The sequence below is a fragment of the Phyllostomus discolor genome, chromosome 5, assembly GCF_004126475.2.
Source record: "Phyllostomus discolor isolate MPI-MPIP mPhyDis1 chromosome 5, mPhyDis1.pri.v3, whole genome shotgun sequence".
Lineage (NCBI taxonomy): Eukaryota > Metazoa > Chordata > Mammalia > Chiroptera > Phyllostomidae > Phyllostomus > Phyllostomus discolor.
The window spans coordinates 30,751,577-30,771,226 of NC_040907.2; the positions used below are offsets into that span (position 1 = coordinate 30,751,577).

A 19,650-nucleotide genomic window follows, 5' to 3' on the forward strand; every position below is an offset into this window, starting at 1 on the left:
GGTTGTACAAGCAGTGCAGGGATGGCAGGAGCAGAGTGCACGTGCGTTCGGGAGTGGGGGGTAAAGGGAAGGTGGATAGGACTCTAGAAGAGCTGTGGGTATGGAAATCCCATTTCTCAATGACCTGAGCAGGAGAGTCTGTATAATTAAGGTACAAAGAAAGAGACACAGCTGGAGAAGAGTCAGAAAGAACTGGGAACCATGATAGAGGTTCCAGGCTGAACAGACCACACTAAGGGGAGGTGGGAAGGGGTCTGGCTTCTCAGATCATCACTTTCTTTTATTGCTCTTGCCCCACTAAAACCGGTGAGGATATGCTTGACGGCCAGGCAAGGGCTGCCTTCCGCTTGCTTTAAGAGTCTCCAAGGGGCAGTAGTTGAACCGCAGAAAGTGGCTACAGACTGGGAGGGTGGGGGAGGATGGCAGGAGTTAGAGGGTGAGGCTGGGGTGGGGCGATGGCAGGGGCCGGGGATCGGTGTGGCAGGTATGGAGGCAGAGCATTAAGTCCCAGGCTGAGGCTCAGGGCCAGGCTGCCCCAAACCGGTAGCGGCATAGGGAGTACGACGTGCAGAGGTGGCACTGCCAGCTGGTAGGCTTATGGGCCAGGGACTGAAGTCCTTTCAGATCCTTCCAGGTGGGATATGCTTTTATGGACTAGGGTTAGACCAGCCGGGCTGAAAGTTGCCCTATGAGGAGCTTTACCATTGGACAGCCGCTGCCCCCGCCTGGTAACTTCGGTACACGGGAGCTAGGCCACTGCGTCTTAGTTTGTCCCCCACACTGGCTCTAGATGGTGTTACCACGTGACTGATGGACACACAGTGCGTCTCCCTGGAGGCCCCCTGACGTGGGGTGTGGCACTACTCCATAGTCTCCAGCATGCCTTTGGGAGCCCTTCTTTATTGGGAAATAAATACAGAGTCCCACAGATGGGCCAGCCGACACCTGTGGTTCTGGGGGCCAAGAGGAAGGCGTCTGATTTGCTCAGAACTCAGATCTCCATGAGCTGGTCATTTCCCACGATCACCTCATTCACTCGTTTGGCTGTAAAAGAAAAGGAAAAGGTCATTTGAGAACTGTCAGCAAAAGATGTCATTTCAAACCTAATTACTTCTAATCCTTTGTTTATAAACATTTATTCCTCTCCTGGGTGGCTCTGTTCTTGGGAAGCTCTTGGCAACACAACTTGCCAGAGGGACTACAGGAGAGGCAGTATCTTCCGCACAGCTGGGGGGACCGACTCTGTACACCTGGCTTTTGGGGAGATTTCACAAAGGCAGGGAACCGGAGCTGGGTCTTAAATGATGAGTAGGGTTTTTTCAGGCAGTGTATCAAAGGGAAGGCATTCTGGGCTATTAGAACAACATGAGGGCCCTGGCTGAGCCGCTCAGTTGGTAGAACATCGGCCCAATGCCAAGGCTGCAGGTTGGATCCGGGTCAGGGTGCACACAAGAAGCAATCAATGAATGGCTAAGTGGAACAACATATTGGTGTCTCTCTCTCTCCCTAAAGTCAATAACGATAATAAAAAAAGAACATGAGCAAAAACATAAAGATGTATGAAAGGGCAACATGAAATACTGTGCTGTGGCCTGGGGATAGGAAATGAGGGAAAAGAGCGAGGACGAAGGAGACTAAGTGGTTACACAAGGATATCCGAAGGGAAAAGGGAGATGCCTCACACGTAACATGGAAATAATAGCGCCGACTGCACAGGGTTGTGTGAGGGTTCAACGAGTTAAAGAATCACTGAGTGCTCGATGCATAGGGGCCGTTATTATTTTCGTAAAGTTCAAACTCACATGACCCTCCGTGACCTGGCTCTTGTCCCCTTCCTCTTTAGCTCCACCTTCCACCATTCTCCATTTGCACCTAAAGCCATGCTATTTTATAGCTCTGGACCGCAGCACGTGCGGCTCCACCATGCCTTTCTCCCCCAGCACGCTCTACCCTAAATGCCCTAATCGAGCACCTCCATTATGGGACGTCTTCCCTTTTGAACTGTGTTCTGTTTTGTGAAAACATACTGCCTAATACACACCTCTGTCTCTACATCATTATATCACTCTCTCCTACTTCAGTGAGGCTCTGGAGGGCAGGGGCAGTGCATTTATGGTTGCACCCCAGTGTTCAGCACAGCCACCGGCGCACGAAAGATCTCAGAGACTTGGGGTGACGGATATTATATAAGTAGAGAGCTACAGCTGACAGGAGGTAGAAGCTGGTGGAGTAGAGAAGTTCAGGAAATTATGAAGCAGAAGGGTTGGATGTTTCACTGATGAATGTGTTTAAGTTGTCCGCAATGTTTGGAAAAGAAAGAGGGAGGGAAGAGGAATACTGTGAACCCTCGATATATTTAAGGGAGTGCCCTGGGAGCTGACCAGCGACGTGATGAAAGGTGAGAAGAGGGTTAGCTTTCAAGGAACAAGACCTACAGAAAGGAGGCAGGAAACCAATGGAAAGGGATGGGGGAAGCAGGAGTGTCAGGTCTACTTCTTGTCTATAGATATGGGGCAGGTGCAAGAGAGAGGAGTTTTTCAGGGTTCTGTTGGGTTGACCAGCTGGCTGACATGTATTCTTCCTGGAGCAGCTTCTCATGGTCTCTAAAGGTCTAGTACCTTTCTTGCCACACTTGGGGGCTTGAGTGTCACCTGAATGGGTGAGGCAGATGTTTTGGCATTCCTGAGGCTCTACCTCAGTCTCAGAAGGCTCTGTTGCAGCAAAATGAACACCTGTGGTGACAGGACCCAGTCTGACATTGAGAGGTGTTTGGGTGGGCTCATATGGCTCACAGCTGGAGCCTCCTTCTGCTCTGTCACCAGAAAGGGGGCTTCTCACTGAAGCTTTGGAGACCTTGAGATTTCAGACATGTCTTCTGTTCTGCTCACTTTTCTCGCTTTGCTTTTTGCTACATCTCCCTTGTACCATATATTCTAGATTTTCCAAATGATTTCCAGTTTCCAACACATTGAATTGTTTTTTTTTTTTTTTTTTTGCTTTTAGGTACTTGCTTACTTACATGGTTCCCCTTTGCTTGAGAGATTTTTCCCTTTTGTATATTTGGCAAATAGCCAAAAATTTCAGGATTTACCCTTAATTCCTTCCTTTAAGATTGTGTTCTTGACCCTTGTGCCAAGAACTGACCAATTTTTATTTTATGCTCTAAACCCTGATACCTATGATACCTGTGAGACTTTACTGTACTTATTTCTTTACTCATCTTTCTCTCTAAACAGACTGTGAGCAGCTGGACAGCAAGAAGGACGCCTTACTCACTTTCATACATGCCCTACTAGAGCCTAGAAGATGGTAGGCAGTAACTCTTTGTTGAATGTTTGGGTGTTTTGGGGGTTAATTGAGAGCACAGATACAGGGAAAGACATATATATATAAAAGAAGGCTTCCAATGTTCTTCTTAGAGGGATTATAATGGACACATCTCGTGCATTAGGGCAATGGTGCCCGGGGATCCAGAATCCGCAGGCTTATTTCTCTCACTTTCTCCATGAGAAGAGAGAGCTAGGTCTACGTCTTTCACATTTGCTGTGTGGCACCTCAGCGGACAGGGGCAATCTCACGTAAGGAGAAAGAGATAGGAAAGAGGAAGAAAAAGTGACGAGGCAGGAAAGGAACGAGCTTCTGAGTCATCAAGACTTCAGTTCCAATTAGACTTTGAGCAAACTGTTCCACACCTTTGAGCTTTAATTTCTTCACAAAGTTGTGGGGGTTCCGTAAGATGAGTGCTGTAAAGAGCGCAGTGTGGTGGTTGGATAAGTACTCAATAGAGATTACAGCATGGGCTGGCGCTGGCCTGTGTCCTCTTGCCCGGGGAGGTGCTCCTTTTCACGCTTCAGGGCCATCTGCTTCCTTCAGGGAGTGGAATGGGGAGGAGGCTGGGACAGCTCAGGCTGCCAAATCCCCTCAGGCTGCGCTGGGCTGGAGCGTGAGTGTCAGTCAGGCTCCACCCTTGAGATAAGACTGACCAGAAAAGAACAAAGGAAATGCTTTTCTGGTTAGCTTCCCAGGGCACCTCCAAAAGCCCTACTTTATCTTTTTCCCTTGAAGCCATGAGTCAGCCTCATCCTGTCCTCTCTAGACCCTGACATTTGCTCTTTCTTCATCCAGTCTCTTCTTAGTCTCCAGGGACTCTGGGCTGTTCTGAAGACGGTACCAGTTCCAACTATGGTTTTTGACCCTCAGAGCTCCAGACCAGAAGGGCCAGTGCGGTGCCCGGCTGGGGCAGACGATGCTTTCCTGTGCTCTGCCAGGTTCCAAAAACACCCGAGCCTTCACTGGCCTGCCCTCCCTACTCTTCTCCACCTTCTGGTCTGCTGTTGGCCTGGGGATGGGAGAAAACTCACTATATCTGGTATTTTGGAGGTAGATGTATTTTCATGAAGATTCAGTAAGGAGTTGGGGGAGTCTGGAGGGGAGCGACAAGCAGTCCTAGTTCTGCGCCAGGGTTGGAAGAAGGCTCCAACAGACACGCTGGAAAAGTTCTGGGCTAGAATCAGGCTGGGAAAGATCTTAAAGGTGAGAGCACAAGGGAGGATGGTAAGTTGGGGAAAACATAATGGGACAGAAGGGAATGACAAGTCACACATGACAAGCTGCACTATCGGGAAGCTGGGAAGGATTCCGGCCAGCCTGGGCTTGACCCACGCACCCATCAGGTCTACTTCCATGGCCAAAAGACTGACCCCTCTGGTGCCAGGAGGGAGATGCATGTTCCCTTGCTGACAGCGATACGAGACTCAGATGAAGCGTCCAATTAGAGTCTCCCAGGTGTTGACTTTGTTGGCTGTGGCTTTTCTATTGGCTTGAGCAGGAGGTCAAACTCAGTTACCAGGGTTTTTGCCAGCGATCTCATTAACTGAGCCTGATGTGGTCGAGTGAGAAAAGCCAGAACTGTCAGAGGTGGCTGGTTCTGCTGGTAGAGTCAGAATATGGTAGCAAGGCCTACACTGGATTACGAGAGTCACATTTTTGGGATAAGAGACTGCTATGGATACGGTGACTCTGTGGTATGCAAGTGACTGGACTTTGGAGAGGGACAGAATTGCTTCTGAGGATGAATGTTTTTTTCCTGGAATCACTCCATGGGAGGATTACTGACTGGGGACTGTGCCCTCTCTTTGCTAATGAAGACCTGAGCTGCTGATGTTTGCCTGGGTCATCCTTAGGAACTGGTTTTGAGTGCTACACCAATGACTAGGAGTTTGCTTTATCCACATGGCTCAGCCTCAAAGAAAAGTGATGGTGGGAACAGGTGAATGGCCAGGAGAGCTTGTAGCAGGAAGGTGCTGACCACTGTGCTGGGTGCACGGGGCCCTGAGCACAGAGGACGGAGCCAGGAGTGTTGGGCTTCTCTAGTTCACTAGAGAACTTCCCTGGCCACCTCTCCTTCAGGAGGACCATTAAGGGGTCTTCCTGCTAAAAATAATGGGCACATAGTGTTAGAGCCAGAAAGCCCAGGAGCCACTTGAAGCCCAGCCCTGTGCTCCCTGGTGGGAGAGGCCGTGCCTCAAACCCTCAGTTTGAGGGGTTCTTGCAAAGTAAAAGGGAGCAGCACCATTACTGTGTTGGAAGTGGGAAAGAGAAGAAGCAGAAACTGTGAAATTCCAGGTTCCAGCACGCAAGAAAGGAGGGACCTCTAGGGCACCGGCAAATGGAGCTCACTCACTCAAATAAGCCTATGGAGTAAACGCTTTTAAAAACAACAAAAGGAAGCAGCTCCTGGCTCCAGGAGGGACGAAAGAAATAAGCAGTGGGGGATGTCTCTGCTTTTCGAGGGGCAGGAGATAGTTTACCAAGACAAAGAGGCAGGAAGGAGGTGGAAGAAACACTGTGTGGGGGTCACAAGCCCAAACGGAAGAGAACAAAGGACAGAGAAATACAATGAGGCAGGGAAGGCAAGGATAACAAAGCAGCTCCACAGACCAGCTGAACAGCTGCTTTTGAAACAGTGGGGACCCCTTCCAAGGCCTTCCATGGAGTCTGAGAAAAGGCTGGGGGGTTCTGAATCCTGTTTTTAAGAAACTACAAATAGGATCCAGCTACCCAAGAAACAAGTTTCTTTGCAGCCTCAGGGTAGGCCTTGGTGAGCTCATACATTGAATAGGAGGAAAGAGCTAAGGCCTGAGGTTCCTTAAGATCAGAAAGAACTTGGGCATGGAGGCCAAATACGTATTTTCCTATGGTCTTAGAAAGATGGACTAAAAGGAGAAACGGGGTATCACTGATCAAATTCTGCTGGGCAAGCCAGGAGTGGCTTCTTCCTTTGGTCTGCTTAAAGGATATTTGGCAATACTTGGGCTGAAGGCCCATTTTTGTCATCTATGAGCTCTGTACCTCGGGTAAATTTTAACTTTTCAAAGTCTCAGTTTCCACTTCACCAAATGGGTCAGTACTCGATCCCAGGTAGAGGGCTTCCACCAGAATCCAGTAAGACAGTGTACGTGAAAACATCTTAAAGCTGTAAGCAACAGTTGTAAGCCAACAGCATTCCAGGAGGACAGTGTCATCCATGCCTCCAGTGTCCCCGCCCTCTCACCGAGGCTCATACCCTCAGCTTGCACGTGACCACAGCAGAAAGTGCTCACAGCTGGTGCGCTGCTGCTGACCAACACTCCTGCTCAAGTGTTCTCAGGTAAGACGCTGGGTGGAGTCTGTCTGACAGTAATTAAACTAAAAATACCAGCCTTCCTTGAAGCTAGGGCATGGGCATATGATACTGGCTTGACCTATCAGGTGCTGCACCCCAAACCTTGAGTTGGGAACTGCTGATACAAAGAAGCAGGAAGCAGAGAGAATCCACTCTGGGGTTGCTGGTGGTTGGAGAAGTGCGAGCTGTTCAGTGTTTGGTGGGAATGGCAACAGTGTCTTCACCAGAATGGCTTGGGGTAGAAATCCTGGCTATAACTCCTTTTCTTTCTTTCTTTTTTAAGATTTTATTTATTTATTTTTAGAGAGGGGGAAGGGAGAGAGAAAGAGAGGGAGGGGAACACAGATGTTCAAGAGCAACACTGATTGGTTGCCTCTCGTGTGTCCCAACCAGGGACCTGGTCTGCAACCCAGGCACGCACCCTGACCAGGAGTTGAACCAGCAACCTTTAAGTTTGCAGGACGATGCTCAACACACTGAGTTACACCAGTCAGGCTATAACTTGTTTTCTAAGCTTGATTCTGCAGCCATTGTAGAGCTGTGAGCTAGCATCTTTTCAATGATCTCTTTTTCAGCTTAAATCAGAGTGAGGTTATGATGCCTGTAACAAAGAACCTTATTGGTAAACTGGTGACACCCAGGAAAAGCCTTTCAGAAATGACAATTCTCACGTGTAGAGGAAGAAAGCGCTCGGAATGTGAATAGAAAGGCGGCGAGCAGGAGGGTTGTACCCAGTCTCAAGAAGAGAAGTAAGAGAGAAGGCTGGTTTCAGGCCAAGGTCACATCTCCCTGGTTCAGTTATCAGTGTTGCATGTGGTTCTTTTATTGGCAGAAGTTTAGGGAAAAAGCAAGGAGGGATCTCATGATAATTGCAACTATCTCCTGGAGTCCTTTCTGCCTTGAATTTCCCCACACTACGCTTTATGGATCCAAATCATTCATTCATCTCATGCCCCCCGCCCCTCCCCAGCATCTACTGTAAACCAGGACCTGTTCCGAGAGCTAGGGATACAAATTAGAATAAGTCAATCTTTGCCCTTGAAGATCTTAGTCTAGTAGGGAAGGCCGACTCATAGATTATTGCCATAACTTGTGAAAGTACTTTAATAAAGGTATGGACAACGTGCAGGGATGCAGAAGAGGAAGGAATGCTCAGTGTGGCTGCAGGGAGTCAGGGGACGAGTCAGGGAAGGCTCTGCAGAGAGAAAAACACTTGGGCAGAGGTCTTCAAGAAAGGACTCCAGGGAGGGAAGGGGCATGTGCACAGGCACGGAGAGGCACAACCGCTCGGTGTGTGCCAGGGACTCTAAGCCCGTTGGCGTGCTGCAGGAGTTGTGTGTGCTCCTCACCACATTTAACTGTGTTTAATTCTCCTAAAAATCAAGATTGGTATTATTGTCTCAATTTTTCTAGTTTTGAAAACCTGAGGCCTAGAGATTAAAAATTTAACTTCGCCCTGACTGGTGTGGCTGAGTTGGCTAGGTGTCGTCTGCAAAGTGAAAGGTCATGAGTTTGATTTTTGGTTAGGGAACATGCCTAGGTTGTGGGTTTGGTCCCAGGTCAGGGCATGAATGGGAGGCAATTGATCAATTTTTCTCTCTCACATCGATGATTCTCTCCCTGTCTTTCTCCCTCCCTGCCCCTTTCTCTAAAAATAAGTACATATTTTAAAAGTTTAAAAAATTTAACCTGGTGCACATCTATTGAGTTGCACAGCTGAGATGTGAACCCAGGTCTGTTTGATTCTAAAGCTCAAAAGGGGGGTGTGAGACTTCATGAAGGGAAAGGAGGAAAACATGAAGAAAGCCTTTATTTATTGGGGAGAAGAAAAACAATGTGGCTTCTACCAGTATAGAATTGGTGGGGTTCATTCCTTCAGCAACTCTCCTGCTCCACTCTATTTTAGGTTTAGGAATAATCTCAAAAGGAACTAATCATTCTTATTGGTCTTGAGCTTTGTCTGTTTTTTAGCTAAAAAACATGCAGCCAGATTATGGGCCATTCAAATTTCCCCAGCCCAGCAGGGACACCCTGATGCTTGTATGTCTCTCAAGCATTATATACTCCTTCTACAGCTATACAGCAGAGTGAGCTAACAGCACAGCTCATAACATCACCTCTAAGGGGCTGAGAATGGCTCTGAGTGGGTGGTTTTCGAAGAAACTGCTAACCTTCTTCCAAGCCAGGAGTCTGTGGGACCACCTGCCTGAACTGTCGCACCAGGTCAGATGATGCGCGCACGCGCGCTTGGACTTCACGGGGCCAGAGCCTCTGTTAGGTCACAGGCTCTTCTCTTCCGTATCCAAGAGTCCTTGCAAACTATTAGTGCCCAGCAGGGCCATTTGACCTTTTTGGTATGTTTTAAACTTTTGGATAGTAAGAATACATACATATATGAGCTTCTCTATAAGATAAATTCCTAAAAATGGAAATAAGTAAAATTTAAACAATTTGACAATGATGTCGATCCCCCTGCAAGAGTAACCTCATTGGTTCACGTTCTCCCCTGCAGTGTATGCATGTGCTTGGGCCCTAACCCTCACCAGCACCGAGTACTACCTGTGCCAGAGTGACAGGTAAAGCATGGCATCTGTGATTGCAGATTGGGTTTTGTTTACCTTTGGCTTCAATCCTCTGGCCATTTCCAATTAGGCAGTCCTTGATGTCTGCTCCCTTCTCGATCACAGCGTTGTTGCAGATGACGCTGCCCTGGATGTTGCATCTGTAACACAGTAGTAGCTAAGTTAGGGAGTGCTTGGCTCCATCACCATGCTCACCACTGTGGGCTGGGGGTGCTGGCTTCTCCACAGGCGAGGAACAGCCAGTCAGTTCAGTTAATGGTTACAGGCCTCAAGTATCACTAGAAGACAGAAGGGCTCAACTGGGTCGAGGAAAGACCTGGCTTTAGGGAAATACAAAGCGTGGATATGCTCATGGTGACCTTTCTCCCAACAGCCTGAAAAGAGCAGACACTCTGGTTTCAGATCTTTAGGCACCCCAGACCTAAATTCCATCTGCTTTTTCCTCCTTTAGCTGGGGGCAGAAGCTGGTGCTGGTCCCCAGGCTGACCTCTCCCTCCTGCCCCTCACCTGGGAATATATGCCAAATTTCATTGACAGCTCAGGTCCTGTGAATCTTCCTAGGAGGTCAGCTGTGGAAATAATGGGTGCCCTGCAGCTCTCAAAACAGACTGTGGTTAAAACCATACTCACTGAGAGAAAAAGGATGCCTTTCAAACTATCTGCATGCCCTATGAAAGACCACTCCAGACTCTAAAGCCACACTCCCACAAGCAGCACTGCTGGCTCTTAACATTTAAATGTGTTTAAGGAGCATCTTCCTGGCTCTTAAAGTCTGGTGGGTGAGAGGAAAGAGAGATTTTGAAAATCTTCTCTAGTACTTACTGCATACCTATTCTATGCCAGATACTATGCTAAATACTCCATGTATATTACAGGAGTGACTTACAAATCTAGCCATTTCATCAGAAAAATCACCTGGGTAATGTTAAAAATAGCAAAAAAACCCAGTCTCGATGTGCTGGCCCCCATCAACCTTTTGGCAGGTCTAGGATGAAGGGCCTTATGTAATTAATTAGGAAAAAATAGCTTCCTACCTGGCTGGTGTGGCTCAGTGGATTGAGTGCTAGCCTGTGAACCAAATGGGTCTGATTCCCAGTCAGGGCACATGCCTGGGTTGCAGGATAGGTCCCCAGCAGGGGACGCACAAGAGGCAACCACACATTGACATTTCCCTCTCTCCCTCCCTTCCCCTCGCTCTAAAAATAGATAAATAAAATCTTAAAAAAACAATGCCTCCTAGATGACTGTGGGAGTATGATTTTTACCTCTGATGTAATAGAAATAACCACATTTTATAGATAAGGCAACAGAGAATTTACCTAAACCACTTAAACCATTTATATAAAACCACATAACTGCCAAGTAGCAGATTCAATTCTAGGTCTGCCTGACTCCAGAATCCATACATTTAACTAAAATACCATACAAATAAATAGGGGAGAAAAGGCTGGAGGAAGCCTGGAACTGCCAAGTTGCTTTGCAGAGCTGAGATGGCTCTGGAAGGAGCCTTAACAAGATGATATTCAGTGTCCTAAAGAGTCAGGGCCAGATGGAGGGAGGAAGGAGGTGAGTAAGAAGGGTGTGAGCTTCCATGTAAACAAAACAAAACAAAACAAAACAAACACAACAGCCCTGGTCAGCATGGCTCAGCTGGTTGGGTGTTGTCCCACAAAACGAAAGGTTGCCCATTTGAGTCCCAGTCAGGGCACACACCTGGGTTGTGGGTTCGGTCCCCAGTCTGAACAGGACATGTACAAGAAGCAGCTGATCAACATTTCTCTCTCACACTGATGTTTCTCTCCCTCTTTCTCCTTCCCTTTCCCTCTATGTAAAAAATAAATAATAAAAAAAAAACCCTCCCCCAAGAATGAAAAAAAAGAACAAGACACCGACTAAGGAAAAATCCTCAGGCAACCTAGGAGGCTGGGGGATGGAGAAGGGACATTCCAAGGGCTAAAATTATTGATGCGCAGCCTATTAAAAAGATTCTCCTAAATGCCAAAACTTTAGTAAAATGCCAGAAATAAAACAAAACAAAACCTACCCCAAAACACCCCAAACAAACAAACAAACAAAAAACCCAACTAGAGCTTTATGGCATTCCAGAATCTTTGTTCACGTCTATCCTTCCTTGCTGGAAAGCAGTAAAAGGCCAAAGCCACAGCACCTCTGTTGTATGGGCTAGAGATGGGCAGAGACAGCGTTAGTTAGTTTGTTTGTTTTTTGCTCAAACACAGGATATACTCACTAGGTGGACATTAATGGACCTTCCAGAGCTTTCCAACCTGCCCTCTGCCTTAGGCAAAGCAGTCCAGTCAGAAGTCAGAGTGGTTCCTGCTCCCTGGGGAAAATTCTCCCCAGCAGAATAGTAAGGAAGGATAGACAACTTCAGATACACAGGCTCCTGGGACACAGCAGGCTTGCAGCTGGCTACCAGTGTGTCACTGAAAAGTCTCCTTTCTTTTTCCAAGGGGAAATGGGGGGATGCTTCCTGCTCAGCAGTTTTAAGGGCCCATGAAAGCACGCTCTGGAGCTAGGCAAGATATAAACACGGTCAGCAGACAAAAAACAGTCAACAGAAACTCAAGCAGCCATAATTAGAGACTACTAACTGGCTATTTTGGAATCTGGGGTGTGAGTGGGAACCATTTCTGGAAGGAGGAGGCTGGAACGACTGAGGTCAGAGTCCCATGGCAATGGATAGCCTGGGTTCCCCTTATATCTAGCAGGTCGGACCGAGGTCTTCAGAACCTCCCATGTTGCTTTTCTTTTCTATTGTAGTGCCCTCTAAGACACATAAACCCCTACTGTACAGTCTGCAGACGTGACAGGGAGAAAGGGGGTTGACTGATGGGAAGCTGGGGGCTCTCCTGAGGGCCGTGCAAAGGCTCTGAGATGAACACCTGACAACACGCTCAGTGAGAGGGAAGCTCCTTTCTCCCACTTGTTCCTTCAACTGCTTCCCGTAACCACTGCTGCAGTCACAAGTCACCTCCACTAGCACAGCTGAGGCGCTTCGAAAAAACTTCAAGTCAATACACCTTCCCCTCTGTCCAGAAGGAAACTCCAAGATAAGGACTTTACTGAAAGTGTTGGTGTGTGCTCACGCTGGAGGGGAAGGACAGAGACCACTGTATCACACAAGTCCACAGGCTGCCAGTGCGCAGTAAGGCCTTTTCTGCTCACGCTGACAGCTGGAGGGGAGGTCGCTTCCTGTGTCCTGTAACTCCAGGAAAGAACGGGCCCCAGTGCCGGGACCACAGTTTTTGCCTCTAGTTTTAACTCTCAGCTTGGTACTAAGGAGCCTGCTGTGCTAATGCCTGATTGTGTGCTTTAAGGAGCTGCTCAGAGACAGCTAAGATGAATGGGGCTTGGGTCCTCGTTTCTCCTCGGTGGGCCTAACTTTTAAGCAAAGCTGTAGGTCTTGGTAAATTGCCCTGGAAACCCTAACGCGTAAGTGGAGCGGAGGCCATGAGGAAACACAGAGGTCTTCAGTAAGATCTCACTGCTCGGCCAGGCGCACCGGGCTGCGAGCTGGGCCCACGGCATGAAGAAGGCAGGGGCCCTGACCTGGGACGTAAGAGTGCTTCCAGATTCTTGCTCCTCTTCTGGCTCCGGTCAGGACTTCCTTCAGTTTATTCCAGGAGGAAAGGGAACTCACGTAAATCTAGTGTCTAACACTTCTTCATTGCACCAAACACTTTATATTCACATGTAACTTAATCTTTTTAGCAAACCTGTGGGGATAGTGGTATTTATTCTAATTTTTGGAGAAAATCGAGGCTCACGGAGGTTAAGCAATGTGCCCGAGCCTACACAGTGGTGACTCTCCACTGTGTCACGGGCTTCTGCCTCAGGTGTTGACTCGGCAGTACTGGCAAGGAGCCAGGAAGCTTCTCAGTAACGGAGGACAGCCGGTTCTTCTCTGAGGGTAAGGTGGCAGGCTTTCTAAACTCTCTCACGACCTTTTCTACGCATGTGACGAAAGATCTGACTCACTGCTGCAGCCCGAGATTATGGCTGAGTCATCCGTATCTTTCCAGATGCCAAGGCCTCGTAACCTTACCTCAGCGATTTTCAACCCGTCTCATCCCATGGCATACATAAACTAGAATTCAGCAACACACCAAAAAATATATTTTTTGTCAATGTGACAAAAAAAGCATAATTGTGACTGATTTATCAAAAAAAAAAAGTAACTGCTTACCCTTTTTGTTCCCAAGTGACTTGTAAAAAATCAGGTGCCTATACTTGTATATAAGGATTTCTGGTACCAAGAATTAACCAATCAGATGCAATCTTATGCAACATGACCAATAAGATGCTATTGTATGATCTATATATTCATGATTCAAGACAGGGCATTCACACCAGACGGCCATTCTTGTTTTTGGTTGTCATTTTTTTTTTTTATTTGACAATCTAAAGGAGAAGCGGTCAGTGCCCCTGACTAAATAGTCAGGAATTGCATGTTTTAAGAATTCTTGCAGCACACTGGTTGACAATTGCTGCTCTAGAAGAAGTACCATATATTACTGTTAACAAAAGATTTCAGGCATAGAAAAGTCTAGAGAACATAAAGAACACCTGTGGACCCACCAAACAGCTCAAGAAACAAACACTGCAACCTGCTGTGCATCTTTCTTTGGTCCCCCTCGCCCCTCCTCCCACCCGAGCCAACCACTGTTTGACTCTGGTGTTCACCGCTCTGAAGCACTCCCGCTGCACCCGGGGGAGGTATGTCCAACCTCCCACACGCCACACAGGCCTGTACTTCGGCAGATCTGCTCCCCCCTCGCCCTTCCTCGAGTGCACCGCTATCCACCCTGTTTCCCCAACCAGAAACCTGGCTTTCACCCACCAACTGTCCTCTCCCTTACCCTTTATATCTCCTCCTTGCTCAATCTCTGTCAGTCTCCTTAGACCTCACTTCTTACATCTAAAATTGCTGATGTTTTCCAAGATTTTGTGTTAGTTTCTTTTCTTTTAATGCTGCACGCTATCCCTCAGTGATCTTACCTACTCCTACACTTTCAGTTACCACCTCTATGCCAACTATTCCCAAATCTGCACTTTCCCTGGTAAACAGAATCTCCACGGATTTTCGCAGCCAGGTGTTGTGTGGGCTCCTCTTCCCAGCTCTGGTGCTCTGGACTGGGACCTCTGCTTGGGGTTGAGACCCCATGCTCCTTGGTCAGGGGAAGGAGGGTGGTTTGCCGCTGAGATAGCCCTCTGGATTCTCAGTCGTCACAGGTGGGCGTGGGGCCAGCTCTTCCCCTGGCCCTTCCCACCAGTCCAGATGCGGCTCCTTCCGAAGATCCCTGGTTATAAGATTTTTGTCAGCTAGTCTATTTAGTGGTCATTCTGGTTGATTGTTGTATACTCTGCCGTCATCTTGGACCCCCCCGACCCTCTATTTTTCTTTTAGCCAGGATTATTTCAGTAGTCCTCCTGCCTCTGTGTGCACCCTCTTCAGATCCTCTTCCACACTGGAGCCAAAACGATCTTCATAAAATGTGGATTTAATCATGTTATTACCTATTAAAGTCCTTAGGGGATTGTCTATGATTTGGTCTTTGTCCATCTCTACAGCCTTGTTTCCTGTGTATTCTTTCTTCTTTGAATCGTATATTACAGTCATTATGAATTGTTTATGACTCTTTTATGTAACAAATACGTATACATCGAGTTTCTGCAGGTCCTCAGGATATAACTGTGAAACAGGAAGATCAGGTACTTCCATTCTCAGGCTAACATTTTCCTTGTGAGAGACAGGTAAACAAGATAAGGCCAGGCGGTAAAAATGCCAGCAAGGAAATCGAACAGGTTGATGTGACAGAGAGTGCTGGGACAGATTACTGCTGATAAGGCAGTCAGCAAAGCCTCTCCTTAGATGGTGAAATCTTTCTGAGCTACCGAAATGGGGAGATGTTTCTAAAATAAAAAATGTTATCATGTTTTTAATTTCCTAGAGTTCTTTTTCTGTTCTTTGAAACGACAAGTTGCTTGAAAGTGTCTTTCTCTCCCTGCAGAGCCTCTGTGTCCTCCAAGCTGCTTCTCCCACCCTCACCCCGGCAGCTGTGACAGGCAGTTCGGCTGTGGCCGGCCTTGCAGTCTCCCCTTGTGCTTCTCTCCTGTCGGGTCCCGGGCTGAGAGATCCACAGATGTCCGAGCTACAGTCAATCTCGGCTGATCCAGCCTCGTGGTTTTCAAAGTTTGTTCTACAGATCTGCTTCACATCCTATAGGAAGGGTAAGTTCCCCTTCCCCACTGTATTCCAAAGCACTGTGGTTTTAGCAGTTTTAAATATTGAGTTTTTGCATAAGATTTATTTTAAGAAAAAGTCTGAAAACCACTGATTTGGTAATATCCTTCCATCGCCTAAGCCTGCTTTTTACACAAGGACGTATCTGAGGTCCATGCAGAGGGAGAATCCTACTAGACATCCCTCGGGTTTTCTTCCTCCAAGTAACGGCTGTTCACAAACAAGGTTGAGGACACTGTGGGATCTCAAAATGGGGGAATATTCTCCATAACTTGTAACAGAGAAGCTCTCCCTCAACACAGTGTGTGGCCTACACATCCACTCCTCTCAGGCCTCTGCCTTCTTCAGGGCTGCTCTGGACAATGAGGTAAGGGATGGTGACCCTTAGACGTTGGTACAGTGCCATGCCAGCGCTGCCAGTGGCTCACTGCTGTGCCATCCCTTTAGGCAGGACATCAAAGCAAGAGAGGGCAGTTTCTTCCAGGACCACAGTGGTCGTAAGTGTGAGAAGCCACTGGAAATGCTTTTGGAGACCATTTCATTATGGAACAAAAACTAAGACCTCAAAGGACTAGGAACTATTCCTGCTTCCATCTTTTTCCCTTTCTCCCCTTCCCCAGGCTGTACCAGTCCCCAAAGCCTCTGAGGGTACCAGGGGCCTTGCCTCAGGTGGGTCCCAGGGGAAACATACCCTTCCTCCACAGTGACTGAGTTCATAAGAAGGCAGTTGGTGATAGTCACTCTGTCTCTGATGACACAGGAGGAACCAATGACCGAGCGCTTAATGGATGATTTCTCTCCAACCCGGGCATCCGGCCCGATGAGGCAGTCAGCTCCAACCTGCGAAAGGCAAAGGTAAAACCCTGCCCATTCATCTCAGCCAACTGCCAACTAGCGCCCCAGACCCCTTGAGCTGGGGTCTAATAGGATGTTTTCCTAGAGACACTCCAGGAAGAGGGGCCATCATCAGTGTTTCTCAGGGTCACAAGGTTCCATAATATCTCTGGGACCAATTCAAACTTACACACGCATGCACGTGGGCAAACAGATGTGCTTTCTTGCAGAGAGTGCTCAAGTCAGGGTAAGAAGAGGGCGAGACATGGAAAACTCCTGCATCTGCATCTAAAACCTGGGACTGTAATGGACCTTCCTTACAGGGTTTGCGTAGCTGGGGTCAGCACCTGTCCAGGCAGATGCTAGAGTGCCTGGGCTAGAAAATGAAATTTTATAACCAGAACCCAGTCGGGATTTCCCTGGGGCTAATGAGGTTCTGGGTTCGAGAGCCCAATCCAGCTTCACCAGGATAAGCCTCAGCTCAGCCAGAGGTTGTCCTGTACCCGCCCTGCCTGAGCTGGTACTCACCAAGTGTTTGTTGACAATCTGGGCTGATGAGTGGACCAGTGATTCCTCGGGACAGAGAACAGGTAGCAGTTTGGGCACCTTGAGGAGAGAGGTTTGGTCATTAAAGAAAGACCAGAAAACACTTGGAAGCACCTTAGGTAGAACCCAAGGCCAGTCAGAGATGTGGGGAGTGTCCGGCCACAGCTTCCTGTCCGGATGAGGCAGAGCAGGAGGCTGCTCATTTCCCCTAGGACAAGGATTAGATAGGAAGCAGCTTCTAGATGGCCTCACCCTCAGTTTCCTAGCTAAGAGTATCCTCCCTGAAGTAAGGCCACGTCCCTCAGCTGGGAGGTGGGGAGATGGGAGAGGAGCCCTAATGAGGGTAAGGGGAGTCCTGAGTCTTGACCACAGTACCCGAGGTTCCTGCTCACCTCCCGGACCATTGTGGCCATGTGTGAGGCGGGAGTGAGGGCAATGTTAGAGGAATTCCGTAACCAGGACAGACCTGGAGGAAGCGTCCATGTCCTTCACCAGCCAAGAGAAAGTGCTGAAGGGGCAGTTCCCACATTCTCTCTCCAGGATGAGGAAACTGACAGGGTTAGGAGTATGGAGAGTCTTCACTCTGGACCCTTTAAGAAGGCACAGGTAGTGCACCTGCCTGAGCTCTCCAGCATGGGCAGAATGATATGATATCCTACTGTGTGTGGTGGCCACAATGGCTGAGGGTGGCCTTGTGGGGGCTGGCTACACTGGCAATGTGAACGCTAACCCCTGTCCCTATCTCCGGGTTCTCCTCTATTACACTTGGACCAAGGCCATTCAGGCCTGTCTGCTGCACAGCCCGCGCTGGCACTTCAGAGGCTACTTCTCCAGCCTTGGGCTGTCCACGGACCTGTTTCTGACCGCTCTGACAGGCTCTAGTTATAGCATTGAAGAAAGAGAACACAAAGTCAAATTGAGGAAGCTTTCCAACAGCTCTGACCCCAAATTGGGGCTCACTTTATCCAGGACTGCCCTGAGCGAACGTGGGACCAGCCATGATTTTTCATAAACTCTCTGGCCTGGATTCCCTTGGTTCTATAGCCCATCCAGGTTGAGGCCAGCTTGGGGTCTGGGGCTACACCCACCGTGTGGCGTGGGTCCTGAACATTCCTGAGCTAGGTTTCTTCAGGGACTCAACCAGTCCTGGTCTCCAACATCTTCCATCGCTCTCCCTCACTCCCCCACCCCACTCCCCAGCTTACACCTGCACGGACAGCTTTCACAGGCCTCCGCTGGGAACTGCGTCCATGGCTGACCTCCACACCAGCTCACCCCTGCTGTCCTCAGATGCCGCTCATCTGTCTTTCCCTATTTTCATTTCAGCCCTTTACTGCTCTGCATTTCCCTTCCACGGTCTCGTCATCCCTCTCTCCTAAAACCTTCCTCCTGTGCCTGCTACACACAGTGAAGAGCTCCCTGCACCCCTGGCCCCTTTGCTGTCCCCTCTGCATCCCTTAACCAAACTAAAACCTGGCCTGTCTTTCCCAGCACTGCTTCCCCTTCACAGAAGCTACTCATTCTCTGGGCCCCACAAACCTCGGGGTTAAAAAAGGGGGTTGGCAAGACTCCTCACTCTCTCATGCTGTTTCCAGACTTTTCTCTCTCACAGACATTTCTTCTTTGAGGCTTTGCCACCTGGCTACTCTATACTCTGTTCCTTCACCTTCTTAGGAAAGCCACCTCTGTGTGCCTGTGTCTACCTCGTCACGGTAATGATAATGCAGTATTTAAATGTCTGTTTATGGAGGACTGTAGAGATCCCCGTGCTGAGCAGAATACAGGAAAGCTACCAAACCCAGAGGCCATGAAGTAGCCTTCCTGGAGATCTCAGCCTTTCCCTGGAGTCACAGAGGCTCTGCCTCTGTGGACCAGGCCCTCTGCTCCCACTTTTGCCGTACCTGGGTACCCCAGGGGTCTCTCCTGACATTTCACATCTTTCTTAACCTTAGGAACAAAAGGGATTCTGAACAAGTCATTGTCTACCTAATGAAGAAATAAGACAAAAGGTTTAGTCTGGTCCTGGCCGGGTGGCTCAGTTGGTTGGAGCACCGTCCCATACGCCAAAAGGTTGTGGGTTCGATTCCTGGTCAGAGCACATGCCTATGTTGCGAGTTTGATCCTGCATTGGGGTGCGATCGATGCTTCTCTCTCATATCAATGTTTCTTTCTCTGTCTTTCTCTATCTGTCTGCCTCTCTTTCTCTCTCTAAAATCAATAAACATATGCTTGGGTGAGGATTTAAAAAAGAAAAGACTCAGTCTGTTTTTAGGGAAGAAGCTCACATGATTTCTCCTTTAAGCCCATCCTCTCACCTGTCTGTTTGCTTCTATGTAGAGTCCCAGGGTGCTCAGTCGAAGGCAGAGCCCTTCTTTCATGATGTGGACATAGCAGCGCACCTGTGACCTGGACACGTCTTCCCACCTGTCTCCTCGACAGGCATTCCAGCAGCCATCATAGGGAGGAAAGGTCAGTGTGCTGTCCTCTTTTATAAAGCTGTAAATATCTTCAGAACAAACATCCAAACCAAGCAAGTGAATGAGAGAGATGACAGAGAGGATACAGACTCAGTGAGTTTTTATTTATTTATTTTTAGAGCAAGGGGAAGGGAGGAAGTAAGACAGGGAGAGACACATCAATGTGTAGTTGCCTCTCATATGCCCCCTACTGGGGACCCGGCTCGCAACCCAGGCATGTGCCCTGACTAGGAATCAAACCAGTGACCCTTTGGTTTGCAGACTAGCACTCAATTAACTGAG

The 19,650-nt window shown here is 48.4% G+C and overlaps 1 protein-coding gene across 1 annotated transcript in view; it reads right to left on the reverse strand.

Moving 5' to 3' along the window:
- Positions 1–825: 825 nt before the first annotated feature.
- EIF2B3 (eukaryotic translation initiation factor 2B subunit gamma) overlaps positions 826–19,650 on the reverse strand; it is a 109,092-nt gene continuing 90,267 nt past the window's right edge. The window contains exons 8-12 of the mRNA XM_028513399.2: positions 19,207–19,397; positions 16,874–16,951; positions 16,203–16,351; positions 9,283–9,386; positions 826–1,044 (exon numbers count right to left, since the gene is read on the reverse strand). Coding sequence (XP_028369200.1) covers positions 992–1,044; positions 9,283–9,386; positions 16,203–16,351; positions 16,874–16,951; positions 19,207–19,397 — 575 coding nt within the window. The 3' untranslated portion in view covers positions 826–991. The remainder of the gene's footprint in view (positions 1,045–9,282; positions 9,387–16,202; positions 16,352–16,873; positions 16,952–19,206; positions 19,398–19,650) is intronic.